The 16,931-nt window shown below is 30.9% G+C and overlaps 1 protein-coding gene across 4 annotated transcripts in view; it reads left to right on the top strand.

Annotated features, from left to right (window-relative positions):
* Positions 1-16,931, top strand: part of LOC118195793 (F-box DNA helicase 1-like) — a 161,001-nt gene that overhangs the window by 45,005 nt on the left and 99,065 nt on the right. For all 4 annotated transcript variants that reach the window (XR_015042565.1, XM_085821821.1, XM_085821822.1 and 1 more), the window contains exons 6-7: positions 7,734-7,862; positions 7,952-8,046. Coding sequence is in view for 3 of the 4 variants with exons in the window: in XM_085821821.1 (XP_085677947.1) it covers positions 7,734-7,862; positions 7,952-8,046 (224 nt within the window). In the remaining variant the exon portion in view is untranslated. The remainder of the gene's footprint in view (positions 1-7,733; positions 7,863-7,951; positions 8,047-16,931) is intronic.

Genomic DNA, 16,931 nt, shown 5'->3' with positions numbered 1-16,931 from the left:
TCATCCGCCGTACAGTCCCGACCTGGCACCGAGCGACTTCCACCTATTCCCAGCAATGAAGAAGTGGCTGGCTATGCAGCGTTTTGATGACGACGCACAGCTGCAAGAAGAGGTAACGAAGTGGTTGAAGGCGCAGGCGGCCGAATTTTTCGACGAAGGAATTTCCAAGCTCGTACATCGCTACGATAAATGCCTTAATTTGTATGGTGTCTATGTAGAAAAGTAGTATTTGAGTGTGGCTTTCATCTGTATATAATAAAATTTGTTTCCTATACTTTGTTTATTTTTTTATTCCAAAACGTAATCTACTTTCTGGATAGCCCTCGTATCATAATAATCTTTAAAAAAATTACTATTTCTTAGTTTGAATTATTTTTAAAAACATGCAGTTTCCCATTTTTTGGAGGATATGTTTTAAAGTAAATATAGAAATTAATCAAATTTATATATTTTTTAAAAATCATGAATGAAAATAAATGTTGCATATTATTAAAAAAGAAATTCTGTTATAATAAAAATATGAAGAGATTTATCCATTGTTATTCAAATTTGTTATTGGAGTGAAAGACTGACATATAGATATGTAAAGCTGAAAAGTTATTTATGTTTTTTTAATAAATTCTGGATAAAAAGGATTGAAAATGTTTCATTAAATTTCAGCATATAATTTCTGGCATATTCAGAGCAGCACTATCTTTTGTTTTGGCTAAAATGTAAATTTTTGGTTTTAAAAAAAAATTAAATGTTTGCACATATATGCTGCTGCTTTTGCTGAATTTTCAATATATTTTGCCATAAAAATTCCAGATAAATGGTAGTCAGAACAATATCCAGCGATTCTACAGGATGTGGATGATAACTTGAAATATAGACCTCAACTTTTCTGTATTGCTAACATGAGTGTTACGTGAACATGTGAAATCGTGTGGTACTAATACCACAGAACACCTGAATAAACTTTGATGTTTTGACTGAGTTACAGATTTCATTTTTTTCTTAACCCATTAACCGCCAAAACTACAAGGAATGTTTCTTTTCTCATGAAAATAATAACAAATATTAAATTAGGCATCTATAACTTAAATTTACATTGAAAATAAAAAAAATGCTCTTACCTGTAGAAAAAGCGAGTGTTGCGTTTGCGCAACGTCAGCAGAATAAGACTACGGATGTTTAGTGAGTAGGATTGTACTCGTGTGATGTTTCTTTTAAGTGGAACACAGGATTGCTTTTTAGCTATGTAATGTTTTATAAATCTACAAATCACTTTACTTGTAATTAATTTAATATTAAAATATACATAGTATTTTTTTACAAATACAGATTATTTCAATTGAATGATTCGAGCATGAAAAGCTTGATTACAATCATGATGTAAACCTACATTACATACTTTGCATCTATAAACAGTCTGGCTATGGTACTCTTTACAACACTTTTGTTATCAACCGACTTTATGATAAAATGTTTACCATCTCCATGCAGTGGTTTTTGAGTGCTGAATTTACTAGGTCTTCCTGTTGCTGATCTATTTCTGGCTAATTCTACACTCTCAATAGGAGTTTGCAAAAGGAATAATGCATTCTCGCGTCTGCAATCTAAAAGAGACTTTATATTTCCAGTAGTAAAAAGTGGTGATATTTAGTAAGTTTAGATACGGTCTCACCTGATATAATTTATCAGTATTGTCAAATGCAAATTTTGCTTCATATTCCTGTACTGCAAACGTGATATCGATTGTCTTACAACAGGAACAGAAATGTACTTATCAAAAGACCAATACATTTTTTCTTGAGGTAAAGAATGATATCCTGTAAGCAATAATATTCCAATAAATCTTCTCATATAGGCTTCAGATGCAATAAATTCTGTGTGTTTTTTTTTTTTTTTCCTGAATGTATATATTTGTCTGTTCAACGAGAAGAGAGTAAATGTCTAAACCAAAAAGGAAATCGAAAATCTGTGCACTAGTTTTACCTTGTATTTTGTCTTTTTTAATTTCTCTTCTATCTTTTTCTTCATGTTCTTCCTGAGACATAACTAACAGTTCTTTTTTGTCCTCTTCAAGATTTCAGTCTTCTGCTTTTTAAACTTTTTAGTATCACTATAACTGCTTTTAAAAGGCTGAAACTTACTTCTTACGTGAATTTCAACTTCCCCAGCAGTATCATTTGGTAAAATATCATTATCATCATTTAAAACATTGCCATTCCATTCTTATTCTTCACTAGCTTCTGCAATTTCTGGGGGAACAACAACAATATCAGTTTCATTCTGGTCATTATTAACACTATCATCATCTGTTTCTTCATCAAAAAATCTTTGAAGGGCTTCTTCTAATGTAAAATACCTCATTCTAGGCATTTTTAAACAACCAGAACATGAACCAGAACATCGAAAGGAAGGAGTGAAAAAGGAGATTGACTAACCATTTCCTGCTGACGTTGCGTCAGCACAACACCTGTTTTCCCTTTCTTCCCAACACAAATATAAACATCTGACTGATGTAATGGTCTGATAAACGGTGACCTTGACTAAAAATAGATCACTCATAAAGACGGCGATTCTTTCGTTAAATATTTTCAGCAAAAATACCCGGTCGAAAATTTTGTTAAAATTTTGCTTAAAGTATGAGATTAATTATTATAAATAAAAGTATTGTTGAAGGCAAATATTTTTTTAGAGAAAAAATCTTCATAATATTCCCTACACAAAATCATCTGCTGGTATAAAATATCTTAGGTAGTTATATTTATATACGCATTTATTTTGACCATTGCGTAAACGCAGCACCAGCAGCTAATGGGTTAAACAGATCACTACAGGATTTATTGTTAATTTGTATTTCAAGCATGCAGTGCATCTTCTTGAATACTGTACATTTAAAGTAACCTAATCTGGAGAGTTCTTTATTTTACTTTTTATGGTATTTTAAGATATGAAATGAGAATGCTTTATTTCAGTTTCATATTTATTTAATTAGTATTTTTATCAATTTATTTAAGTGAGATGTTAAAGATGCTATTTATTAATATTTTTGTGTTAATTTTAGTTGATAAACTAATCTAGTGTTTTTTTTTTTTTTTAATAAAGTTGTACTTAAGTATTCTAGTGATACTTGTAACTTACAGACTTATTTAGGAAAAACAATAAATTAAGAAGTGATTTTTATAAATCAGATGTAACTGCTAGTTTTAACCAGCTACAAAACACCATGTTTTCAAACTAATTTGAATGTATAAACTATGGGAATTCATTTTAATATGTGGTGATTTTGAAATAAATATATATGCAATGTTTGAGGTTGTGGATATGAAAAAGCATTTTCTGCGGAGGAAGAAAGGGCATCTGCTGTCTTGCAGTCAACCAGGTGGTGATGGATGATTGCTCGTTACAATTATTTTGCATTGCAGAAGACTGCATGTTTGAAGAATCACAAAACATTTTTTTCCAGTGGTTTAAATTTATTTTCAGAAGAATGATTTCTTAGAGATACATATCTGCTGATTTGGGACAATTATGAATGCAGTAAGAAGTTTACAATAGTTATACATCTTGAAACAATGTAACTAGTTATACATCTTGAAACAATGTAATGAAGTCAACAAGTGACTATTACAAATGAAGTGGGAGCTTGAAGCAAAAGGAAGAGATGATAGGAATGCAAAGTCTTTATATAATATCTAAGCAGGAATTGATGGAGAATTTTCAGCATCGTGGTACACATTGCGGATGTCAGATTTTAAGAGGGTACTTAATTAAATCTAAAGAAGAAATTTCAAGGAATATTGCTGATTTAGTTAGTAATTAATTAGTGATTTATTTTCTTATTTTATATTTTACATATAGATATGTACAAATTTCAAAATAATAGCTAGACAGTAGACCTTTAGGTATTGCAATATATATATAGTATATATATGTTAGGGGCTTTAAAAATTTTACTTATTTTTGCTATATATCATAATGTAGATAATTTAGATGTGCTTTGTTACTCTCATTTTGTACCTAAATTACTCCATTGGACTAAATATGAATTTTGCTCCTATTTTCCCATTTTTGCATCTGTCTCTTCTTAAAATATATCTTATACAGTTACCCACATAAGTACTTGAAATAGGTCTTTGGTTAATCTCACTTTAATGTTTAAAGCAGCTCACAAATAATTATATGAATACAAGGGAGAAAATAAGCTTTGCTCTGAAGCATCCAATGTTGGTTCATTTATGTAAACATGATTAGTGTCATAAATGCTAACTTATCTGAACCACTAATTAAAAAAAATTGGGAGAAACTAGGAAAAGTAGCTTAAGATCCAAGGGACAGGTTTAGAAATAGTGGATATTAACAGGGTATTACAAAGCATAACTTAGGTTAATTTTTGCTTCATATTAGACAGCAGAACGCAACAGTTTTTATTCTGAAAACTGGAAAATTTACAGAATTTATTAAAAATGAGAATCACTGATTTGGTACAAGGAGGAAAAAAACATAAGATTGCTTTGAACAAGCAAAACTATGAATGTATGAATGGTGGGTGTATGTTAACACACACATGCACAAAAAAGGGGGAGAATGAGGTGAATTAAGTTAGAAAGGAATACAGCCATAAATCATGATATAGTGCAAGTTATAGATAGCTACAGATTATTAATATAGAGCAGGATTTTGTGAAATTTTCTCTTGGTAGTTTGGATAAATTATTTTCTGTATATAAATATTTTGTTTCCGCTTGATAAATGACTAAATTTTGAATTTATGAAGTGAAAAATATTGATTCATTTTTTATGAAACTGAAGTAGGGCATAAATGAAGATAAGGACTCCATTAACCCATTAGCCGCTGGTGTTGCGTAGACGCAACGGTCAAAATAAATGCTTATATAAATATAACTACCTAAGATATTTTATACCAGCATATGATTTTATGTAGGGAATATTATGAAGATTATTTCTGTAAAAAAATATTTGCCTTCAACAATCATTTTGTTTATAATAATTAATCTCATACTTTAAGCAAAATATTTGACCAGATATTTTTGCTGAAAATATTTAATAAAAGAATCGCCGTCTTTATGAGTGATCTATTTTTAGTCAAGGTCACTGTTTATCAGACCATTACATCAGTCAGATGTTTATATTTGTGTTGGGAAGGAAGGGAAAACAGGTGTTGCGCTGAAGCATCATGAGCAGGAAACGGGTAGTCAATCTCATTTTTCACTCATTCCTTTCGATGTTCTGGTTGTTTAAAAATGCCTAGAACGAGGTATCTTACATTAGAAGAAGCCCTCCAAAGATTTTTTGATGAAGAAACATATGATGATAGTGTTAATAATGACCAGAATGAAACTGATATTGTTGTTGTTCCCCCAGAAATTGCAGAAGCTAGTGAGTGACAAAGAAGAAAGGAATGGCAATGTTTTAAATAATGATAATGATATTTTACCAAATGATACTGCTGGGGAAGTTGAAATTCACGTAAGAAGTAAGTTTCAGCCGTTTAAAAGCAGTTATAGTGATACTAAAAAGTTTAAAAAGCAGAAGACTGAAATCTTGAAGAGGACAAAAAAAGAACTGTTAGTTATGTCTCAGGAAGAACATGAAGAAAGAGATAGAAGAGAAATTATAAAAGACAAAATACAAGGTAAAACTAGTGCACAGATTTTCGATTTTCTTTTTGGTTTAGACATTTACTCTCTTCTCGTTGAACAGGCAAATATATACGCTCAGGGAAAAAAAAAACAACCCAGAATTTATTGCATCTGAAGCCTACATGAGAAGATTTATTGGAATATTATTGCTTACATGATATCATTCTTTACCTCAAGAAAAAATGTGTTGGTCTTTTGATAAGTACATTTCTGTTCCTGTTGTAAGAGAATTGATATCACGTTTGCAGTACAGGAATATGAAGCAGAATTTGCATTTGACAATACTGGTAAATTATATCGGGTGAGACCGTATCTAAACTTACTAAATATCACCACTTTTTACTACTGGAAACATAAAGTCTTTTTTAGATTGCAGACACGAGAATGCATTATTCCTTTTGCAAACTCCTATTGAGAATGTAGAATTAGCCAGAAATAGATCAGCAACAGGAAGACCTAGTAAATTCAGCATTCAGAAACCATTGCATGGAGATGGTAGACATTTTATCATAAAATCCATTGATAACAAAAGACTTTGTTGTAAAGAATACCATAGCCAGACTGTTTATAGATGCAAAGTATGTAATGTAACTTTACATCATGATTGTAATCAAGCTTTTCATGCTCGAGTCGTTCAATTGAAATAATCTGTATTTGTAAAAGAAATACAATGGATATTTTAATATTAAATTAATTACAAGTAAAGTGATTTGTAGATTTTGAAATGTTATAAAGCTAAAAGTAATCCTGCATTGCACTCAAAAGAAACATCACACGAGTTCAATCCTACTCACTAAACATCCGTAGTCTCTGCTGATGTTGCGTGAACGCAACACTTGCTTTTTCCACAGGTAAGAGCATTTTTTTTTTTTTTTTTATTTTCAATGTAAATTTATGTTATAAATGGTTAATTTAATATTTGTTATTATTTTCAAGAGGAAAGAAACATTTTTAATAGTTTTGGTGGTTAATGGGTTAATATTCATTAGATATTTAACTATAAATTTGTCAAGTATTCCTGTTTTTGGTAACACAAATAGCAATTAGTAATGATTAAGTCATGCATATATTTTGTATTTCTTGCTCTTTTTTCTCTTTTCAATGGCTGAAATCCTAAGTTCTAATTAATTGCATGGTTATAATAGTAAACTTTCAGCAGTAAATAAAGGTTATATAAAAAAAAAAAAAACCCAAGAAATTATTTGAGTAAGTGCACTTAAATGTGTGAGATAGTTTACTGACACTGTAAGGTATTTCTCCCGCCTTCTTGGTATGCTTTCGTGCTGTGGTGGTCTGCACACTGGGTGCGTATTTCAGAGGTCTGTGGTTCGATTCCCAGTGAAGGCGTTGCTAATTTTTCACGACTCCTGCGTCAAAAAAAAAAAAAAAAAAAAAAAAAAAAAAAAAAAAAAATACCTAATGTATCTACAGTGGCGCCCAAACTAAAAGGGTGTTGGATAATGATTCTCCACACCCAGGATTTGGCGATTAGGTTCCCTAAAACCCCAGTCGCCCTTTAAAAGGGGGAATTTATATAAGGTATTTCTCCCCCTTCGTGGTGTGGTGGTCTGTACACTGGGCGTGTATTTCAGAGTTCCATGGTTTGATTCCCAGCGAAAGCGTTGCTAATTTTTCATGACTCTTGCTTCCAAAAAAATACCTAATGTCTCAATAACACCTGTTTTTCATCTTTTATGCTTTAGTTATGTTTTTAGAGAGATTGTTTAAAAAATAAACCACTACCTATCTGAAGTAAAAATTGTTGAAAATACTGATTACAGTTGAAACTCTTGCCTCTGAAAGGTTTAAAGTAGAAGGAAATGGTGCATGGAAATATGTTTCAAATTACTATTAGAGTTAAATTTTTAATTGAAAGTAAAATTATTATTATTATTTTAGTTTTACTTATGGAAGGAGAAATAATTCATTTACTGTAATTCAGCTTTATTATAGAAATGCTCAACTGTGCTTATATAAACATGTTTTTCAGTTTTATAAAAACATAAATGTTGTTTTAATGCTTTGCATTCCATCAAGTTTATTAGTATAGACTGTAATATCATGTATTTCCTCCATTCTGTAGCCTCCATTATAGAGTCTATTACAGTCTTTATTTGATTGAAAATAGTTCTCCAGACAAACCTATTGAGGGTTCTCAGACTTTAAAAGTTGTATCAGGGTTGCCAGGACAACAAAGTATACATAGTTACAGGTAATGTATGATTTATTTATTTTTCTTTATTAAATTGTGTCTTAAAATTGATTTGTAATGTTTGATTACAATTTAATGCATTATTCTAGTGAATCTTCAAGTTCAAAGCTAACATATGAGCAAATGAAAATCCTAAATCATCGTTTACAGCCAAGACAGATAATTAAAATTATTGCTCTAGCTGGTAAGTACTGAAAATAAATTCCTATGTAAGCAACTAAAATTATTTAAAACAGTGTAATAAATGACAATTAATATGGTATAAAACTATTACAAGTTTTTAAAACTCAGTATTTTAATGACATAATTTTTAATTAACTAATTGAAGTGTTGGGTGTAATTAGTCCCCATGAGTTGGTAGCGTACTGTTTGTATGACTGTATACAAATAGTATTGTGCATTTTTTATATGTGCTCCAAGAACTATTATATTTTTCTGTGATTGTAGCAAGAATTGTTATCATACTTTTCAGTATTCAAAATCTTAATTGAAAATGACAGTGCAGGACATTAGTGAACGTATATTAATTAGGTGTACACATCTTAATTTCTCACCATATACTGGGCAATTTTGTTCACTTAGCTTGCAAAATTACTCCTGGTTCATGGTAAACCCATAGTCCAATAAAGAGTTAAAAAATGTATGCTTTCTAAAAAATAATAGTATTTTAAAGTTTGATATTTTCTGTCAAAGGATTTTCCATTGCACAGTTTATGCATATACTGTGTTATGCTGTATATTTTCTTGATTCAACTCATGACTTTGTTGCGAAGTATTTTTCTTTTTTCTAGTTTCCACAACTGATGTTTACTCATTTCGAAGGAAAGTGTGTCTGGAGAATTGTATTTTGCTTTTTTTTCTAATGCTGAATGTTAATGGTATATAGCAGAGGTGGGGTACATGCAGCCTCTAGCTCTTATATTAATTAGTATTTAATTATATAGATTATGGTAATTTGAAAGTTAATAGAGTTAAAAATTAATAGAGTGCTGCCATCTATTGAGATAACATGAATTAGAATGCTACAGTGTTGCAGTTCTAGCAATCTTTCATATTCTGAAATTATTGCCATTCTGGTACACTTTCAATTTGCCAACATCCGACAATAGAAATTCTTCTGTTTTATTCTTATTTTTGGCTATGGCTCAGACCTACTTGAAAGTACACTAACCCTGTTTCTATAGCAGCTGCCACCCACCAGACACAGTTACAGTGGCTGTTCTGAGAAACAGACAGTATCTACTTTTCACCCTCTGCCCCACACCCCTCAGCATTTCCCCGTATGTTGCGGAGTTGGTGATTTGTACTTATCTCTGCTTGCTTGTAACACTCTCATCTTATATCGTTATCGGCTATTGTGAATATCTAGTTATCGTTTTACTTAATCTGAGGATTTACTTTAATTCGTGATTTTATTGTATTTTTAGTAAGTATATGCTTTTTTAAAGATGCTATTTGATATTCGTTTTTTTTTTTTGTCCATTGTGTCAAATTGTAAGAGAAGAAATTAAATGAAGAAAAGTGAACATTTAATGTAGAATGGGAGTTAGATTAATTCTTTGCTTCGATGAAAGATAAAATGGTGTGCTTATTGTACAATACAGTTTTAACTAATTTGAAAGAATTTAATGCAAATAAACACTACTTGACTCGTAAAGAACATAAATATTTCAATTTAGAAGGTTAATCTAGAAAAACTGCAGTTCAAAAATTGAAAAAGGAAAAGCATCATCAACAAGCCATTTTTAATACCACTGCAGTTGCTGTTACTAACAAAATAGCGCATGTATACTGCTTTAAAAAAAGGGGGAGACAGTTCTATATCTCTCGTTCTACTGGGCCAATTGACAAAATTCAAATTGCATTTCTCATGTCTCAAAAGCATGACTTAGGATATGTATTAGATTTATATATAGCACTATTCTAACATAGGTATTTTGACGCAAAATTGGACTTTTTTTTAAATAACATACCGATTTTTTTACATATTTCGATTCTCAGACTTTCTCTCTTCATTTTTTTTTTTTTTTTTAAATATTTGTAAGAGTAAATTTTTACCTTTGCCGTGTTATCGTCTGCTACTTCACTTCGCATTTAAATTGAATTGTCTAAAAATGAGAAGGTTTGTTTGTTATTTATTTTCACAATGTTTTTAAGCAAACAGGACATTGAAAATTTGGGTCATGTCCCAGCTTTAAAAAAAAAAATATATATATATATATATATATATATATATATATATATAAATTTTTACATAAATCCTCTTGAACGTTTTAAGTAGTAATTTTTTCTCGTGTTGTAGATGATATAAAAAACATGTTCTTTAATATATAGACATTATTAGGCTTAAAAACTCTAAATAATATGATTTAGATTGTTTGCACCTAGTATAAAAATCAGGCCACTCTGTGGTACAGGATAAGCGCTGCTGGAGTGGTTTATTTCTTTCTCATTTAAAAAAATCTTTTAATTCAAATATTTATCCTTTGGACTTTGCTTTAAAACTTTATTTATAGTTAAAATGTCTAGAAAATGAAAAGCTATCTTCAGCTAAAACGCATTTGATGCAACAAATATTTAAAAAAATTTTACGAGAGTACAAAATTTATGGAAGTGTTACAATCGAAAATTCTTAATTTTCTTGTGTCAGCACTGAAAACAAATGTAGAAGTAAAGAAGAAAATTAGGGGACAAAAAGAATAAATTTAAAGGGAATTGCTTCAAGGAAGTAAGGAAGTTGGGTGTTCTAAGAGAAAACACTTGGATGTGCACACCAGAAAATAGCAGCAAATAAGTTAGTTACTAACGGAAAAGACAAAAACCATATCATTGCAGTTTAAATTGAAGAGCGACCGGTTTTCAACTATGTGGTTGTATAAATTTAAATTACGTCATAGAGTATCATACTGTATCATAAACGGAACATCCCAGGATTTTTCAGTCGAATTATTTGAAGATTCAGGAATTAATATTCGTGGAATATGTTCTAAAGAAGGAATGTTCTCGGAAGATTAAAGAAGTGTTTAAATCCAGTGATATTAGGTTTGTCTTACAAGCTCAGATATCAAAACGATTCTGCAATTGCCCGAGTAGTTGACTTGTAAATGGCTGAAAATTAAGCAGATGACTTACATTATTCAGTCAAAAAATGTATTCCAAATTCTTTGTATTGCATGACAATGGATCTTTTCATTATTCAATAACCAATCGGAGTCGTCCTGCATGTTTTTCAAATTTGTCTTCTTGTGATTTTTTTTCTTTCCAAAAACTTAAGTTGCCTCTCAAAGGAAAATTTTTTGACATGGAAGAGACAAAAGGAGTATGACATCTACTTTTAGAGGCATTCAAAAACAAATCTCTACAAGCTTTCTCTTCCATTACATGTTGTGCATTCAAACAGAAAATTGCATCAGCATAAATTCTATAATCTATTTTTATTACACTCTGATTACTTTATTAACATATAGTGAATATATACTAAACCTTTTACTTAAGCTTCAGTAATTCAGAATTTTTGACGGAATTGTATACGGAACTAGGATTTAGAAGATAAGTCAACTTGAATAGTTCGATAATCCAATAAATTCAAGGTCGAATTTTCAATATTTTATTTTAGGAGGGAGGGGAAATTTTTTTCAGTTTTGGTCCATTGTCCTAAGCGTATTTGCATTGATTCTTTATTTTTTCCATAAAAGCGAAAATCTTACGCATGATATACAGTGGTGGCCAAAATTGTAGACACTCTTGGAAATTTTTATGTTTTTGAACTTTGTATGCTTATAGAAAACATTACGTTTCACAAAATGCAAACTTGTATATATCATTTTAAAGAGAATTTATTACTGAATTCAATACAAAACACAAAATTCAGTTATTTGCAATACAAAAAATGTTAAACGATAATAGTTATCGATATACATTAGATAGTGATGATTGCAGTGAGTTATCAGTTCTTAGTAGGGTACACTTTATTTTTTATTACAGCTTCACATCGACATTTCGTTGAGCTGACAAGAGTTTTAAGCTCTTCTTTCGCTATTACATGATGCCAGGAAACAATTACAGCCTCAATTAGTTCCCTTTTATTTGATGGGCGCCTCATTCCGACAAGAGTTTTCAAACGGTGCCACAAATTTTCAATAGGATTGAGGTCAGGACTGTTTTCTGGCCATGACAACAATTTAATGCGCTTCGTACGAAACCACTCTTTCGATAGTTTGGCCGTGTGGCAAGGAGCAGAATCCTGCTGAAAAATAAACGAAGCATTGTTGGGAAAGAGATCTCTGATGGAGGGTAGAAGTTTTGGTTCTAGAATAGTGTCAATGTATTTTCTGGCATTCAATGTCCCATCGATGACGTGAAGGCGACCAATACCATCTGCTGACATGCATGACCAAATCATAACAGTAACTGGGTTCTTCACAGTTGCTTGAATGCAGTCAGGATGTCACAGTTGCTTGAATGCAGTCTTCTCCTATTCTACGTCTTAACATATTTTCACCTATCACTACCGAATAATGATATCTTAGTTTCATCACTCCATATAACTTGTGACCACTGATCATCTGTCCAATTAATGTGTTCCTATGCCCACTGTAGTCTTTTTTCGTTGCTGAAAATTAAGATAAGGCTTTTTTCGTGGAATTCTACCTCTCTAGTCCAACATCTGTTAATTTTCTCCTGATTGTTCTTGAACTGACAGAGACACCAGCATCATTCAGATCACTTCTGATGGCCGCTGATGACATTTTTCTATCTTGGAGACATAGTCTTTTTATTCTTCTGTCATCAATAGATGTGGTGCACCTTTTTCGGCCTTTTCCTTCTTTGTTTTTTATTGAATTTGTCTCCTGATATCGTAAACAAAACTTTCGGACTCCAGATGTAGTCACTGAACCACCCACCTGTCTTGCAATTTCAGCATAGGAAAGACCACTTTCTCGTAACTCAATAATATTACATCTCTTTCTAGGTGTCCACTCTATTCTTTTATTTGATGTCATTGCTTCTTGACTAAATATTAAAAATTTTTACAAAAATTCCTACTTGTAATTGCAGTGTATAAGAAACAGGTCCTCCTTCTATAGAACAAAGCAAAATAATGAATTGTTTCAAGTGTAAACATGATGTCAGCTTCTACTGGCAGTTCTCAGAACAGGAACAGTGATTGGCCAAGAAAGCTAGACATTACAAACCACTTCATAACTGTGTTTTTTATTTATATTAAAGTACATATAACTTTTTTTGTATTGAATTCAGTAATAAATTCTCTTTAAAATTATATATACAAGTTTGCATTTTGGGAAATGTAACATTTTCTATAAGCATACAAAGCTCAAAAACAAAAATTTCCAAAAGTGTCCAGAATTTTGGCCACCACTGTACATATAACGCATAACTTCAAATTAAAATTTAATAATATACGGGGTGGTTATAATTAAAATTTAATAATATACAGGGTGGTTATAATTAAAATTTAATAATATACAGGGTGGTTATAATTAAAATTTAATAATATACAGGGTGGTTATAATTAAAATTTAATAATATACAGGGTAGTTATAATTAAAATTCCACTTTGAAGAAATCATGAAAGGAAAACTACTAGACAAAATTTTATCAAACTTGGGAATCCTGTAAAGGAGGTCATGGGAATTTATTTTCTGTGAAAGAAAGAAAGTTTGAAACATCACCACCAGGGAGGAAATGGCGCTGTATGCAATATTGTTAAATGAAATAAGGGTCGAAATCTAACTTATCCTTTTGTTACACAGGTTTAACATGTTGTATACCCTTAAGAAATTTTGAACTAAGCAAATTACCATTTAAAGATGTTAAAGTCGGTAAAAGTCGAGTGCGCCATCTGTGTAAGGGTAAGGGAGAGAAATTCGTCTGTGAAAACCACGAATTAGCGATTAGAAAATGTGAGATCGCAAATCAATCGTAAAAGTGCGTACAATCTGGAAATCGTTTTCTTATAGATCGCCAATTTGTAATTTCTGAATTCAGCCCAAAAACATGAAGATACTGATTCAAAACACTTTTAATCGATTTGGGCCGAAGAAATCCCTCATATTATCTACCTAGTTCCATTGCATTCTCCTACTGCATTCCATTGCATAGCAGTCATTCCAGACCATTTGGTGTGGAATGACAGCTACTAGTTTGATAATTGAACCATTTTTCTTTGAAGAGCAGTTGACAGCTGGGCCACTGTGATTGCAGCTCTCTTAGACAGGGTTCGTACGGTCCTTAATAGTACTTTAAAGTCTCTAAGTTTTTTGGATTCGATTTTTGGTTTTTAAAAGTCCTTAATTTTGGCCCAAACCGGCAGAAGGTCGTTAATTTTAATCCTGTGAAATTTCTGTCTGTTTTTATGACTGCCATTTTGAGTGTGAATTAGCAGTTCGGAGGCATATTTTGGGCGATTCACTAATATATATGGTTATTTGAATGGGTCATGATTTCCTATTTCTAATATAAATGGTGGGATACTCGAGTTTCTGAGCAAGAAGTGAAACAAGTATTTCGAAATTATTTCACTTTTTCTACTGTAGATCTCTTAAACAACTTTTCGCTTTTGGGGATGTGAATTCTTTTATTGAACGGCTCTAAATTTGGCGACTTATCAACATTTTGGCGATTTTTAAGATCAGTTTCTATAGAAAAGTTTAGTTTCCATGATTTGGGAATTTTTTGATGATTTTTTTTAAACATTCTAACATTGATAAATATCATTAAAATAATGGTAATATATTGAAACTATATTTAAAAAATAACATATTAATTAAAAATATCTTCTTTTTAATTTTTTCATGCTAAAAGTTTTCTCATGTAATTTTCTCAGAGTGTTCAGAATTCTCAGAATATGCATAAGTTTTCTCTCTAAAATTAATTTCACACTTTTTCCATCTGATTTTTTTAAAAAATATTTCTGGCTGTTTGCTGTTACAAAATTAGTAGGCGTAATTTTTCTTCCGGACATTAGACATTACAACTTGGAAAGTTTAGAAGGATTTGAAAGCAAGATTTATAGACCCATCATTCCAGAATATTTTAGAAATTTGTGACAAAATGAAAAATTTCTCTGTGGTATTAACACATAATGGATGTATTTTGCAGAAAGTTTGCAATGAATTTCTTACTTTTTGGAGAACATCTGGAAGAACAGTGAAAACATAATATTTGAATGCTTTACTTCTGATACTAGAATCTTTTTCTTAATATGCTTTTCTTCCCTTTATTTTCTCTACTTTTCACTAGACACAAGTATGAAAAATATTAAAAATGCTTCTAATCTTATGACATGAACAGGCATTATAAAAAGGAATTTTTTATTAATAAAGAAATTGAAAACTGGCAATTTAAAAGATTCATCTAATATGACTTAATGCATCATACACAGGTCTGACGCTAGGCATTTTCCCACCCGGTGCAATCACATGGAATATTAAACCTATCTCTGTAGATCCTAAATTTTGCTGACTAGTGCCTTTCTAAATTCTGCTTCCAGTGCCTGCTCTAAATTCTAAAAGTTTTGCCATTTCTACATTTTGTTGCTCGGTGTGTCACTAAATTCTAAAAATTCTGCCACATTAGCTCTGTAACCGGCCCTTTCCACATATAGTATTTCCTATTTTTCCTGAATGTTCATATTACTAAAGAAATAAAATTAGCAGCTTTTTCTATGCATTCTAAATGCATGTAATTTTTTTTTGAATAACAGAAATCTTTAAGTCCAAAAATTCTAAAATCAAAAGGAAGTGTGTTGAAGAAAGAAACTGAGAACATACAGAGAAAGAAAATTATGTTTCAAATATATATACAGATATTATTATGTAAATTACCCAGTTGTTTATAATTTCAGCCTTTACTATAATTTCCCGTTTCTATTTCCTCCCCAGAATGCAAATCGCTTAAACAGTTTTTAAACTGAGGTTTTTGGCGTGTAAGACAGAATGTGTTTTTAATCTCCACTTGCTCGTTGCATTAGTACCTGCCAGCTATGATAATTTGCAACTTTTCGTCTTTGCATTACCGCTGCTGACATTTGAATTTGTTATGACGATAGAGTTACTGAGCCAGCTTAAATTAAAATTAAATTGTATAGTCTTTGACCACTAGTCCACATTTTTTTGTTTGAACTTGATTGTTCTTGTTTAATTACATCACCATAAATTGCATTTGAATTGGTTAGCATAAGAACACACCTTTAAGTTCTTTTTAAATAAGAGGCTTATTTAAACGTTTGTCTGACTTTGTAGTTACTTTGAGACATAGCGATAACTTGCTTCACATCTGTCGGGAGTTTTTGGACTATTTAACTTTTACCAGATCAATTAAACCCTCATAGGTACATTGTGGAGAGGTTGACAACTTAGGAGATAAAGTACGCAGAAACTAGTCAGATTATTGGTTTGTGTATTCAAACAGATTTTTAATTGTTAGGAAAGATGTTTAAAGAGAAGAAAATTGATATAAATTAAGCCAAAATGTCTGGGAAGGCTTCAAATTAAAAAGATGCATAAATATTTTGTTAAGTGTTGTTGCTACAAAACATTTAACTACAAAAGGCATTAAAAGCTACAAAACTGCAAAACATAAATGTTTTGTAGCTTTTAATGTATAATTATCCTAATATCGTTTAAGAATCAATGACATAAATTGCATGTATTTTAAAGTGTGAAATTTTATTAGACTGTGATTTTAATAGGAACTTTTAACAATATTGTTAAAAAATAAGTAAAATTTAATAGTAATCATGTAAATCCATACTGACTAAGGTTTTCTAATTACCTAATTTAATTTATAACTAACTGCTTACTCTTAAAAATTATCTCTGCATAATGAAGTGAGTTATTGCCTTTCATTATTCCTTAGCACGGCACAAGGTTTAAACACAAAAATGTAAAAATTCATGTAAAACTTATTCTTAGTATCTAGTGAGACCTAAAATAATACAAAGCAACTTACTGTCACCTCTGGTGCTTTAGTGGCTTATTGGAATCTTAAAGTATATTAACTTGGTTACAATCCCTGGAACTCTACACGGAGCTATGACACTAACCG

Source organism: Stegodyphus dumicola, chromosome 8 (assembly GCF_044657685.1).
Source record: "Stegodyphus dumicola isolate Sdum_Otavi_A_Nest chromosome 8, ASM4465768v1".
NCBI classification, from domain to species: domain Eukaryota; kingdom Metazoa; phylum Arthropoda; class Arachnida; order Araneae; family Eresidae; genus Stegodyphus; species Stegodyphus dumicola.
The sequence above is the reverse complement of the archived record's forward strand: the minus strand, read 5'-3'. Positions and strand labels throughout refer to the sequence as shown.